The following is a 13,862-nucleotide window of genomic DNA, read 5'->3' as shown; positions in this document are numbered from 1 at the left end:
TAATTTTTTGCACCTAAATGTTTTTTGTGATAGATGCCCAGGCTTCCAGGAACAGAGACAAGCTCCCCCAAATGCCTCCTGAGAAGAGCAGTCAGGCAATCCTTCAGGAGCACTGAAATGGTTTATCTGAAAAGGAATCTCTAAGCACTTGGTTCTGCAGGCCTCCTCTTTTGTGAGGGAGGAGTCTTGCATTGGAACTCAACCACCCTGCCACTGGGGGAAGTTTCCCCTTGAGCCCTGAAAAAGACCTTATGACTTTTTGAACTTCATCTTTTTACCTCCGTATAGATCTTCTGGAAAATGATCTCTGCAGGGTAGAAAAAATGGATTCCCATAGCAGACAAGGTCTTTCCATCTTGCTCATTATGGAAGAGCGTTTCTTTTACAGTGGGGCCACACAAAGAAGATCCATCAAAGGAAGCATTGATGAAAGAAAACTTAAGAGGCTCCGCAAAGTCACACAAGCACATCCAGGCATGTCTCATGACAGCTATGCCTGAACCTGCTGTCCATGAAGAACAGTCTACTGCATGAGAGATTAACTTCATAGATGCATTGGAAATTGATTGAAGGGTAGCCAGCTACAAAGAAAACTGTTTAAGTTCCTCCTCCAACACAGACCCAGGAACAGACTTAGAGAGTTCTTTAATCAAGTCTCTCTGCAATCTGGTAAAATGTGCCAAGTAGTTAAGCAACAGTACAGCAAAGGTCACCAAGGAATAAACTCACTTTCCAAACCTGCCCATTGCCCTGGACTCTCTATTAGGAAGATGAACAGTAGAGCTTTGCTCAACTAGCTCCTTTTTCTTGGCTGCTGCCACAACCATGGCAGCTACGGGAACTCCCTTACTACAGTGAGGCCTGTCCTTGGGTGGAGCAAGACATTTGTCTGGGCGATGAAGAACTGGTTCCATGCCAGGTGAGATATAAGATCTATAAGGTCATTTGCTGGAAGGGTAACTAAAGACATAGATGAGCCAGACCTGAAGGCTATTCAGAACACCAACTCCTCCTTGGCCTCAGGGGGTTAACAGTGACTGTAAAGATGCCACTAGAAATGTGTTCATTGGCCTGCACATACCAATAAAGACTTAAAAAGTAAAAAAAATCATGGGCATTCAGAAGCCGCGTAAGGTTTTATGTAGTGAAGGGACTTTACTGTACTTTTTACTGAAATGTTTGTCTGTGTGATCTTTCTACCCTTTGGTTTGAGTTAAGTACTACACAATGTGGAACAGAAAACAGAACACCAAGGCTGATTGGGAAGGATGGTCTTATGTCACATGTCTAGATTACGTGACCTACTACACACTTATAGTGATTCTCCTTTACAATATCCAAACACTAAGTTTGTGACTTTGTTCCAAATATTCCTCAAAAGCCATCAGAAGGTTGGAAGGACAACTTCAGCCTTACCAGAGTGCAGGGACTGTGTTGATGATCCATCGAACTCATGTGCTTCCTCCTGTTCCGCAGTCAAGAACTCACTACAGCAGCAAAATAAAAACACAGATGCATGCTTGAATAAAATGTTGAAACAAGGAAAGTATGTTAAAGAGAAAACAATAAAACTAATTTATTTATACAGTATTTTTACATAAAAATATTACTGCTCAAATATAAAATACCATTTTTTTTAACAATACATACATTTAATACCACCATAACTAAAATACAGTCTATTATGTTAATTTTTAAACACCTTTATTAACTTCACACATTGGGCAATAACACGAGTTCTAAAAAAGAAAAACTATTTTAAAAATGTGTCATTACTTTCATGCATTCTAGACACACATTTCCGATCTTGCAAATGTCAGTGACAACAACATTACATAAAATGCCAAAGTCTTGCCTTCCCTTAAATTTCACTTCTACTCCTGAGTTTCGTCTACTGTTCCCACAAATTCTACCTATTTCTTGGTCATTTGCACTTTCCTCTTTTCTAAACAGTCCACATTCATTTCTTTTATCTCAACTGCAATATTCAATACTTCATTTATAGTTTTTTTAGATTTTGATTTAAATTTTGTATTGTGCTTTTTTGACAAAAAATACATTTAAACTTAGCAAGGCCTTGTGTCTAGATAATTCAGATCTTGTATCCCAGCTTAAAATTAAGAATAATTTTCTTAGGTAAAATCATTTGTCCCGCCACATTTCTGACAAAGTACTCTGAAGAGATTTTTTAAAATCTGCCAAATTGTTACATTCCCAAAAACATTCCCAATTACTCTTCCCATCATACTGCAGCAACTGCTATCTACCACAGGGAAATAAAATCTAATAAGCCACTTTGGGGTACAAAAAATCCTATACAACATTTCCAAGTAAAAATAATAAACCTTGTGGACTCTGTTGCATATTTATAAGCCTTACAGATGTTCATCCACTCTTCCCTTGTAAACTGCCTTTCCAGTCTCACCTTCCAATCTCTTCTAACCTTCTGATCAACTCTTATAGTTATCATGCAGTACACTATACATTCTACTAGTTATCCCTTTTTCAAAGCCAGCTTCTGTTCTACATTCTGGAAGAAAGAACTGGAAGATCAGAAGGTTGTTGAGTCTATTCCAACCCCAGATGCATGGATTAATTTCCAACACAGACACTGCAGTGCACCAGGCGCAACTTCTGAGTGTAAAGTCCTTTGTATGAGATGTTAAACCTAGACCTCATCTGCCTGAGAAGGTGGGAGCTTAGGTGGATGTAAAATATCCCACAGCACCTATTGAAATGTTAAGAGGTCATCCTCTGATGCCCTGGCCAAATTTCCCCTATTAGTGTAAATACCATCTTGGGACTAGCCAAGTGGGACTAACCTGGTCAACAAAGGATAAATAAAATAAAATAAAAAATAAACTTAACCAGAGCATGTCTTTCACTTTGCACTTCCCTATCCCTTTCTCTTTGCCTATATTCTGTTATCAGTCCTTGGTGAGGAAGGCAGTGTCTCACCTGCAGTCCAGACATTTTGCTTCATGTCATCCCACTCTACTAACTCCCCCCTCCAAATAATTATTTACTCCCAATACATTGGTTTCTTTGCCAATTTTCTCCAGCAATTTCCATCCCTTTCTTGCTTATTTTCTATACCCCTGCTTGGAGTCACTCCTACTGTAAAATCTCCTTTCTCCATTCATTTAGCTCTTAGAATACTTTCTGCCACTTTATAAATATAATATTCAATATGGTCATTAAAAGTCTGCATCCAAAATCCTGCTCTCTCCTTATTTCTTAACTCCTTCTCCCTTTCATCACCATGCCTTTCCACTTCAATTTGTAAATATCTAGGTTACCTGTATGAGCCCCAACTGTGCAGCACTAAACTATCACTACAAACCAGGTCATCCAAAACCATCTTGTTCCATGGGAAGAAAAAAAAACTTAACCCACCCCTTCTCAAAAATTAATTCAACTCTTTAATTAATTATGGTCCATAACTTCTCCTCTGGTTGATAAAATATGCTCGAGCTTAATATAAACTAAAGAAACTAGAATCATTTTAATTGCTTGTATATCTTACTATCCATTAGCAAGAGCTTCCTACTTCTCAATTTTTGTATTACCTTTTATTTAGTCTCTTCCCAAATATCCTTAGTTGCCATAATAGAATAATTTTTAACCCATACACCTAAATTCTTCATCTTATCATGTTCCCTGCATACACACCTATACACACACACACACACGTGTGTGTGTGTGTGTGTGTATGCATATACATTATAGGTACTGCAAAACAATTTCAGGTTTAGGTATATGATTTACCACAAAAGCCTTTGTATTGTCATCATCTATTTTGCATCATGAAAAGACCTGACATGGACTCAAAATGTTCCATATCACTTGACATTTCCTTTTCTGGATTTATCAAGTACAAGATAATACCATATGCAAACAAAGTTAACTTTTCTTGATTACCTTACCAGTTATAAAGTTGAGTCCCTTCTTTGCAAATGGTAGTAAATATAAAGAAAATAATAAAGGGGGAAAGAAGATACCCTTGCCTCGATTTCTATTCATTCAAAGACACCCTATAGAACTTCCCCACTTTAAATCTTTCCTCTGACATTTCATTTACCATCCTAATTAATCCTATTTTATTATCAGGGAATACAGATACTACCATTTCCTTACTCATAAAATCCCAGTTGACTCTCTAAAGTGCCTTCTTTACACGATGACCCAACAACAGCAGCAGTGTTTTCTTACACTCTGCTTCTCTGTCAATCATAATTGTTTTACTAATGTTGTCAAATATTTGCCTTTCCTCCTCAAAACCACACTGATCCACATCTATCAATTTTGAAAACAGCTACATCATTTTCTCAGCTAGCACAAACACTTTATAATCAAGGCTTAAAATTGAAGTTGGTCTACATGAAGTTGGATTTGAAGTCTTCACCTTCTTTGGGTAATATAGCCATCTCATCTTTCTTCCAAAATGCTGGTACTGTCCCTCCTTTTAAAATATTGTAAAATAAAACCTTTCAAGCCTTTACCACCTTCTCCCTTCCTAACCTCTAAACTTCCACAGGGATACCATCTGCTTCTGGAGATTTTCCTGTTGACTGATTACACATCACCATTTTATCTCATCTATTCTTATCTTAGCTATTAAAATTCTCAGCCTAATCTTCCTTTAACATTAGATTTGTTAAATGTGCATACATATTTCCATTAGTGCTTTTCTTGGTTTCCCAATTCCTTTCCTTTATACAAATTTGCACATAATTTCTGAAACATCTCCAATAACTCATTGGGACTTCTAGTTAGTTTTCTTGTCATAGACCCTCTTATGACATCAACCCTTTCTACTGCTGAAGTTATTGTGCTAAGTTTTTGTGCTCTGGCGGTATTATCAAAAGAACTTGTTTAACAGCAACCTTTCTAAACTCATGCATTTTATCCAAATACTCTCTTATGTTCCCCTTAGCACTCTTGTTCTGCAGAATTCCCTTTCTTCTGCAATACTTTAACTTTTGACAACCCTTCTAAAAATTCCAATGACTTTCCCATATATCCTTCTATGTTATTTTTACTTTACTTTTAAATGTCATATTCATTTTATCCTACTGCTTAGCTATTCCTTCTGAAGAAATACACATATTCCCCTAATAACTCTCAAATCAGTACCAATAACCATCCATTAAATTCCTCTCTCATTAATAAGAACGAAGGCGCCAGTGTCTCATTTTTACTTCTTTGACCTGCATCTTTAGTCTTTACATATTCAAAACATGAAACTGTTATTGGATGTGTTGTAAATCTTTCAATGAAATACCAATGTCCATTGAAATTTAATCTCTGTCCAGTTTTTCCCAGTTTTTGTACCTTGGGGAACAACATACAAATTCTGTCTGAGCTCCTTTCACCACTCACCATTCCATATATTATTTTTTTCAGAAATCTACACTCTTTTGTTACATTTTCCCTTTAAGTCCCCCTCACACATCCTCATTATTGTAAATCAGGTTCCAGTCCCCACCTATAAGCAATATTCTTTGCTGAAAGCAAATTATTTCTTCCAAAATTCTTTTAAACGCAGCAACAGTAGTTTAGGTGGAATATAAATACATGCCAGTGTAATCCGCCTCCTCCTCCTCCCCTGCCAAAAACCCCTAATTACCACAAATGTACCTTTGTCTTTCCTGTACCATTGTCTTTTCTCTCCTCTTTGGTCACTGTAAGGTACCTTTTTCACAACCATCATCATCACTTTGTTCCTGTGCTGAATATTCATTTTGAAGTCCTTTATTTGCCAAATTTACAGACTAAATTCTATAGAAATGTGTCTACTGTAGCATTGCTATTTGCATCCTACACTTTAGTTTAATTCAGTACTCTCTTTTCTGCATCTGCTATGCCACTGAGAGTATCTGATAGCATTGTGAATCGCATGTGCCTTCACAGGAATGAAGGAAAATTGGTGTCTTCAGCATTTCTAGAACTATCTAAGGCATTCAACATCATAGCACATCCAACTCATCCCCATTATCACAGATCTTGGCCTGACTCCACTATCAAGTCAGTAACAGTTATCAGAGTAACAGAATTCAGTGCATTAATAGGCAATCTGCTTACCAAGGTTCCATCCTTGGACCCCTACTGTTTAACCTATTCATAAATAAGCTATATTCTGACACAGGCCAATCCACCCTTATACAATATGTGTGACTCAACTCTCATCTGTTCAGCATCTATCTTCTTCTTTTGGCTGCTCCTGTTAGGGGTCGCCACAGCAGATCAACTGTTTCCATTTCCTCCTGTCCTCTGCATCTTGCTCTGTCACACCAACCACCTGCATATCCTCTCTCACCACATCCATAAACCTTATCTTAGGCCTTCCTCTTTTCCTGTTACCTGGCAGCTTCATCCTTAGTATCTTTTTCTCAATATACTCTGCATCCCTCCTCAGCACAAGTCCAAACCAACGTAATCTTGCCTCTCTGGCTTTGTCTCCAAACCTTCCAACCTGGGCTCAATATTCTTATTCCTAATCCTGTCCATCCTCGTCACACCCAGTGCAAATCTCAACATCTTCAACTCTGCCACGTCAAGCTCTGACTCCTGCCTTTTTGTCAATGCCACTGTCTCCAACCCTGAATTATACCACACAGTTATCTTTCACCAATATAGTTAAATGGTTGGACAACTTGTAACTATTGCCGAATGTAAAAGTACTACAAGTTTTCATGGTTGCCCCAATACAGAACATCAAGGTTATATCCCTACTACAAAAAGTACAGTTGTATACACTTACCATAAATGTAGATGTTCGAGTGTATTCACTGTTGTAGTCATTTTGTTTGTCTTTTCGGCTTTTCCCGGTTAGGGGTTGCCACAGCGGAACTCCGGACCGCTAATGATTGGCAGTAGATTTTTTTATGGTGCCAAGTTGCCAGCCCGACGCTCAACCTTCAGCGAAGGCATGCCCATTCACACATCTTTTGGAGACCACTCGACCACGGGGAGGACATGCAGACTCCACACAGAAGGTTATCTGCTTGCAGGTAGCCCTCAGTCGGCCTGATTAACAAAGTCTTGTGTCCTGCGTCGATTGCTGTCCCTTCTTCCATGACGTCAGGTCGTCAGGGGTATAAAACATGCAGCAGATGCCATTACATCAGTTTTTCTTGCCCCAGATGTCAGGTGCCCCCCTAATGGGAAGCAATTAAATTTAAAAGTACAAGGATATACCTCCAAAAAAACCAAATACACCGGGAGGGTAACCAGGACTGCAACGGTGAATACACTCGAACATCTACATTTATGGTAAGTGTACACAACTGTACTATGTTCATGTTTCACTGTTGCAGTCATTACATTTGGGTAGATTCCCAAAGCTATGGTTGGGAGGAGGAATTTAGATAGCATTAGGGCCAGCTATAAGGCCCTGCAAGACTGTAGTGTCAAAGCCAGCTCTGGATTTAGAGAAAATTGGCAAATGATAATGCTTGGTGAAAGTATGTACAGAACTCCAGGTAGCAGCTTCTAGGATGTCCCTGGTAGGGACGCCTCTGAGAAAGGCTGTAGAGGTAGATGCAGCCCTGGAGGAGTAAGGTCTGATCCCCTGGGGGATAGGATTGCCATGGTGCTTATAGCAGAAATTAACGCAATGGCTTATCCATTTAGAAATGGTTTGCTTTGAAATAGCCTTCCCCTCTGCCCCTGCAGCAAATGCCACCAGCAGTTGTTCAGATTTCCTTTGAGGTTTAGTCCTGTCCAAGTAGAATCTAAGTTGTCTGTGCACATCTAAGGAATGCAATATCCATTTCCCTTTATTCTGTGGATTGGGAAAGAAGGTTGGCAAATGAATGGACTGATTAAGAGCCACACTGGATACCACCTTGGACATGAAGGATGGATTGGTTCTGAGGGACACCCTGTTCGCATGAAAGATGATGAAAGGCTCCACTGCCATAAGGGCCTGTAATTCAGATACCCTTCTAGCTGAAGTGATTGCTGAAAGGAAAGCTGTTTTCCAAGAAAGAAATTTTAAGTCTGCAGTAGCAGCTGGCTCGAAAGGAGGAAGAGTGAGTTTCTACAAGACAAAGTTAAGGTCCCAGGCTGGGGTTGGAGTTCTCCTGGGTGGTCTCAAATTTTTGGCCCCTCTGAGGAAATGCTTGAGCAGTGGATGAGAGAAGAGGGGAGGTTCTGTGTTATAATGAGCTGAAATGGCTGAGGTGTGGATTTTAATGGAGGAAAAAGACAGGCCCCTTGTGAAGCATCTCAGTTAAGTATTGTAAAATCTGAGGTAAACTGGGTGCTGCTGTGCTCATCCCTTGAGAATGGTCCCGGGCAAAGAATCTTTTCCATTTTTCAGCATAAGATTTTCTAGTACTAGGCCTCCTTGCCTCTAAAATGATATCCATCACATGTTTGCTGAGGGATGGTAAAAGAGAGATTAAGTAATTAGCCAGGCTGCAAGGTTCAGTGTTAGAAGCTGAGGGTGCAGAATATGGATCTCCTGCTGAGACAGCAGGGAAGGAGTCTGAGGCAGGTGCCATGGAGATAACAGTGACACACTGCGCAGGAGGGGGTACCAGTGTTGACACGGCCAGTCTGGAGCAATCAAAATCATCCTTGGTTTGTCCTGTTTGATTTTTAGTAGTACTTTGGAAAGCAGAGGCAGATGGGGGAAGGCATAGACTGATAGGTTTTTCCAGCTGAAGGACAGAGCATTCACTTTCAAGGCTTGTTTGTAGGAAGTCCTTGTGCAAAATTTGTCCAATTGGTAGTTCTGGGGAGAGGCAAGCAGGTCTATATCTGGGCTCCCCCATTTGCTTAACATGTTGAAAATCCTTGGTTCCAGTTTCCACTCGTGTGGCTCCATGAGGTTTCTGCTTAGTCCGTCTGCCAGTGTATTTAATTTTCCTGGTAGGAATTGAGCTTGTAGGTGCACTTGGTAGCTCAAGGCTGTGTTCCACAATGTCATGGCTAGTCTGCAGGGGGGGTAAGAATGTGTACCCCTTGCTTATGTACCACATAACAGTGGTGTTGTCCGTCTTTACCATTAGTTGTCCTGGAAGAATGTGGTCCTTGAAGGTTGTCAGAGCATTCTGTACAGCTAACATTTCTTTTTGACTGATATGGAGGTGCATTTGACTTGAGTTCCATTTGCCCTGAATGCACTTCTCTGCCAGGTGAGCCCCCCCCCATGCATAGTCTGATGCGTCTGTTAGGGTTTGGGCAGCAGGGAGTGGTGTGAAAGGTAGTCCCTTGTTTTGGTGGCAGGCCTCTGCCCACCAAAGTAACTAGGCATAGGCAAGGTATGATAGGAATCATTGTTTCTAGGTCTTGAGAATGTTGACACCATAGGCTTTTTAGATACCACTGTAGTTTCCTCATATGCAGTCTTGCATATGGAATTAGAAGAAAGCATGAGGCCATGAACCCCAAGGCTTGCAGTATTTGTCTTGAAGATAGCAGGGTTTTTGTGGCCACTTGTTTGAAGTAGGTTGTCAAATGAATTTGTTTCTCTGGCACGAGGTAAGCCATCTGGGCAGTTGTATTCAAGCTTGCTCCCAGGAATATAATTTGTTGACAGGGTACCAGGTGTGATTTATTTTTGTTTATGGTGCACCCCAGACAGTTAGAACCCTTTGTACAAAGGCCAGAGGATTCAAAAGTATGTCCTGGCTTTCTGCCTGAATTAGACAATCGTCCAGGTATGGGTATATTTGAATATTTCTTTGCCTGCAAAATGCAATAACTGGAGCTAGGCAATTTGTGAATACCCTGAGCACAGTAGATAAGCCAAAGGGCAGTGCAGAGTGTAGGAATCTTCTGCAAGATTCCCTGATTGGGATGTGCAGGTATGCCTCTTTTAAATCTAGTGTTGCCAACCAGGCAACTTTGCCTAGCACAGGAAGTAATTGGTGAAGAGTCAGCATCTTGAATTTTGGAATCTCCAAAAAGGTGTTTAGAGTAGACAGGTCCAGGATAGGACGCCATGAATTGTCTTTTCTGGGTACCAGGAAAAGTCTTGAGTAGAAACCTTGTCCCTTTTCCTCTTCTGGTACCAGTTGAATAGCCCCCATGCTTAAGAGAGAAAGTACTTGTTTTTGGGCCTCTGCCCACTGATTTGGGGGTAGGTCCGGCCACCGACTTGGTGTTGGCAATGTGTGGAAGTGAAATCTGTATCTCTGGGACACTATATTTAAAACCCTTTTGTCCTGGGTAATGAGTTCCCAATTCTCTGCATGAAGAGCAATCTTTCCCCAAAAGGGGCAGTCAGTTGATAAGTGCTTGGAAATTTTAAAAGGAAGTCATTGAGACAGTTTACTATAGGGGGAGTCTTATTATTCCCAGATTTGGAAGTGGAGGCCCCCCACTGCTTAGTTCTGTGTGTCCCCTGGGACTGAAACCTGGGGTTTTTGCTGTGTCTGGGTTTGGCTTGAGAAGACCTGGAAGGGGCTGGAAAGGACCAATTCTTAGAGGGCCAGTGCCTACTAAATCTAGGAGGCTGAACTTGTAAAAAATCTTTAACAGTTTGCATAGATTTAGCTTTATCTTCCATCTTTTTAAGAACTTCCTCAGCCTTGTTGCCAAACAAGCGGTCCTGATTTAAAGGAGCATCCAACAATTTAGCTTAACATGATCAGGCAAAGATTGCTCCTTAAGCCAAGCATGCCTTCTGAGCACAGACCCAGTAACAGCAGCCCTGCAAGAGGTCTCTAATGAATCAAAACCACATTGCAAAGTATGTTTTCCAACTTGTTCAGCAGAATGCATTAAATCCTGTAATTCTTTATTTTCCACACCGTCAGGAATCTACATCATTTTCTGTTTAAGCAGTCCAATGACATGCTGCTGATACTTTAACATAGGAAACTGGCAGTTTAAAGCCCTAATGGCCAAGGTTGCAGAAGTGTAAACTTTCTTACCACATCTATCCAGCGCCTTGGAATCTCTATCAGAAGGGGTAGGATTTTTAGCAGTAGAAGCCTTAATGCCCTTGGGCCCCTGTGAAATAGTCTCTGGATCTGCAATAGGATTTTTGAAAAGGAACTTGTGGGACTCAGGGACCCTGTAGTATCTGGTTTTCTGGGAGCAGGCGGCAGGGAATCAGGGGCCAATCTAGATTCCGAAAAAGCATCAACAATGTCTAGTACAGGAGGAATAGCTAATGGCCTATGCTGAGGTAGGTGAAGGAAATCCCCAAGCCTCTTTTTTGAATCAGAAAAATCCTGGCTTTCCCAGTGGAAATGCTCCCTTAGAGTATGTAAGGTTTCCCCAAAAGAAAAATCCTCAGGAGGGGAAGCAGAGGGAATGGAGTCCTCTGCATCTGAATCTTAAGAAGTAGATAAGGGCAAATCCAGATCATCAGAAGAATCAGAAAAAACAGAATCCTGATCAGAAGATTCATAATCAACTTCAGTCCTAGGCCTCTTAGAATGGGGGGGGGGGGTTGCCTACCCCTGATTAGAGTTATTAGATCTTCAGCCATTCTTATTTGTTTTTTAAGCCTAGAGGCCCAAGCATGTAGCCTGGGAGTCAGTTTTTTAGACATGGATTGAGATTTAGGCCAAAGTAAAGAAGGAGGCGTCGGTTTAATATGCAAGTCCATAGGCCTGAATACATCCTCAGAAGCCGGTGCCTGCACAGCAGCTCCGGACCCATCCAAGGTAGAGACATCTGTGGGTTACATAGTTGAAGCATCTCGCAGCATACCGGACTCCGAATGGGTCTCAGAAGAGGCCTGCGAATCAAATGTAGCGGGTATCGGGGGCTGCAAAAGCACCTCACTGGAGTACCGGCGAACTAGCGACTGGCTCAGAAGAAGCGTCAGCAGTTTTGGACCTCGGCCTGTTTCTGTCTTTATCTTTGCGTTTTTTCATAATCTCGGTAGTCGGACTGCTAACCGACGACATTCCTAGATAATTAAACCAAGAACCGAAATATTTAGAGGTGAAAATATACAGACAACTGATAGATTAAATAAAGCAAAAAACCGACAGCAAGGTACGTTGTGGTCAGGGTCTAGGCAAGGAATACAGTACAAATGAAAATCTTTATGAGGTATTAGCTTTCCACAAGTAATGCAATTATTAACTTTTACTGACATCGGTAAGGAGTAAGAAAATGTTTCCCCAACGGGGAGCTTTAGTTGAAGACTTCGGTTCTGAAACTCGAAAATGAAAATTTCCGGAGTCGGCCGACCGACACTTGCAAACTGCTTCTGGCACCGCACGGCAAGAAAGACTGGTGTAATGGCGTCGGCTGCATGTTTTATACCCTTGACCACCTGACATCATGGAAGAAGGGACAGCAACCGATGCAGGACCCAAGACTTTGTTAATCAGGCTGACTGAGGGCTATCTGCAAGCAAATAACCAAAATGTAATGATTGCAACAGTGAAACACGAAGAACATCTACTTGAGTCAACAAAAATCTCAGATTTGATTCCCACATTCAATTCACTGTCAAAAAATGGAAATCCTGTACATGGGTCAGCAACTACCTCTCAGACCAAATGTGCAAAACCACAGCAACTTCCTTTCTTTTAACTACTCTTCTTTATGCTTCCCTTATCCTTGCCAACCTCCATTTTACCTAAGTTGCCAAACTTTACCGATACTGAAAATAAAACACCGTAATTCACAGCCCATCTCCACAAATAAACCCATCACTATATAGCCCTTCAAAACAATTCATGGATGGAGTACCTCAATCTCCTCAAATTCAGTCAGCTAAAAATGGCCCATAAAATAGTACACCAACTACAGATATGTTCAGCTTTGAACTCACTACTGCAATGATACATACCACCCAGGTCTTTATGATCCAAAACTGTGTATTTGGAAGTGCCATCTCATGGGAATGTTCTATACTTCAGCTATGTAACCAACCACTGGAATACCTTCCCTGCAACATCAGGCAAGTAGAAAAACATAGTTTAAATCATGATGAAAATTGACACTATCCAGTTCCAAGATCTACAACTACACACCCAACCCAACAACTCTGCCTGTCCCAATAAATCATAACCTTTTCTTAATCAGACCCAACCACCATAGCTAAAATGTCACACCTTAACAACTCTCTTCACCACCCTACAGATTACACTTCCCATGAAAGACCACCACCAAGCTACCACATTCTGTTCTAGTTCCCTGTTGGGTAACTCCCCCAAGACAATTTCTCTCCCACTTAATTCATAACAGGGGTTCTATAATCCTTCTTGGTTTATAGACTCAAATCCAGATTAATACTGGAATAGTCTAAGTTATCGCCACACCCCTCCCCTCCTTCACCTGTATACCCAATTCCACACTCGCTACAGCTACCACTGATAATTAGCACATTCCCATAATTCTCTCATACATCGTCATCTCTCTACTACTACAGCTACATAGCAAATAACTACTATAAATGTATCATTTTAAAAACCATACGTTTATTCTCTGAAACTTTCTACTCTGACATACAGCACCAACACTCTCCATCTTTCTATTCTTACAGTGGCCACCAAACTAATCAGTTATGTATACAAGATTCACATTGCAAACCTATAAGTTCACTTTGTATTGACTACTAATCGTTTAGTTATGTATGTAAGTACAAAGTTTCTAGGTATGTTTTCAGTTAATTATCCTAGGTATTATTTATAAGTTAATTTTTATTCCCAAAAATGTATGTACATAATATTTATTTATTTTTTTTTTACAACACATGTTTTTATTGTACCGTCGTATTCTAAATGTTGTCTCTATGCTTATTTAAAAATATGGAGCTTTTCTCCCTGGATCGTCACTGAAAAATGGTGTTGAATAGCCAAGTTGTACTTCCCAGTAAACAAAAAGCAAATAAAAAATAATACATCAGCTGGCTTACTCAGGATATTCTTGGCCACAAC

At 40.6% G+C, this 13,862-nt stretch overlaps 1 protein-coding gene across 4 annotated transcripts in view; it reads right to left on the bottom strand.

The window, feature by feature from the left end:
• TP53BP1 (tumor protein p53 binding protein 1) overlaps nt 1-13,862 on the bottom strand; it is a 1,265,047-nt gene that overhangs the window by 993,442 nt on the left and 257,743 nt on the right. For all 4 annotated transcript variants that reach the window (XM_044077533.1, XM_044077532.1, XM_044077535.1 and 1 more), the window contains exon 5: nt 1,417-1,487. In XM_044077533.1, coding sequence (XP_043933468.1) covers nt 1,417-1,487 — 71 coding nt within the window. The remainder of the gene's footprint in view (nt 1-1,416; nt 1,488-13,862) is intronic.

The sequence above is a fragment of the Protopterus annectens genome, chromosome 7.part0 (assembly GCF_019279795.1).
Source record: "Protopterus annectens isolate FY-2018-M chromosome 7.part0, PAN1.0, whole genome shotgun sequence".
Classification (NCBI taxonomy): domain Eukaryota; kingdom Metazoa; phylum Chordata; order Ceratodontiformes; family Protopteridae; genus Protopterus; species Protopterus annectens.
The sequence above is the reverse complement of the archived record's forward strand: the minus strand, read 5'-3'. Positions and strand labels throughout refer to the sequence as shown.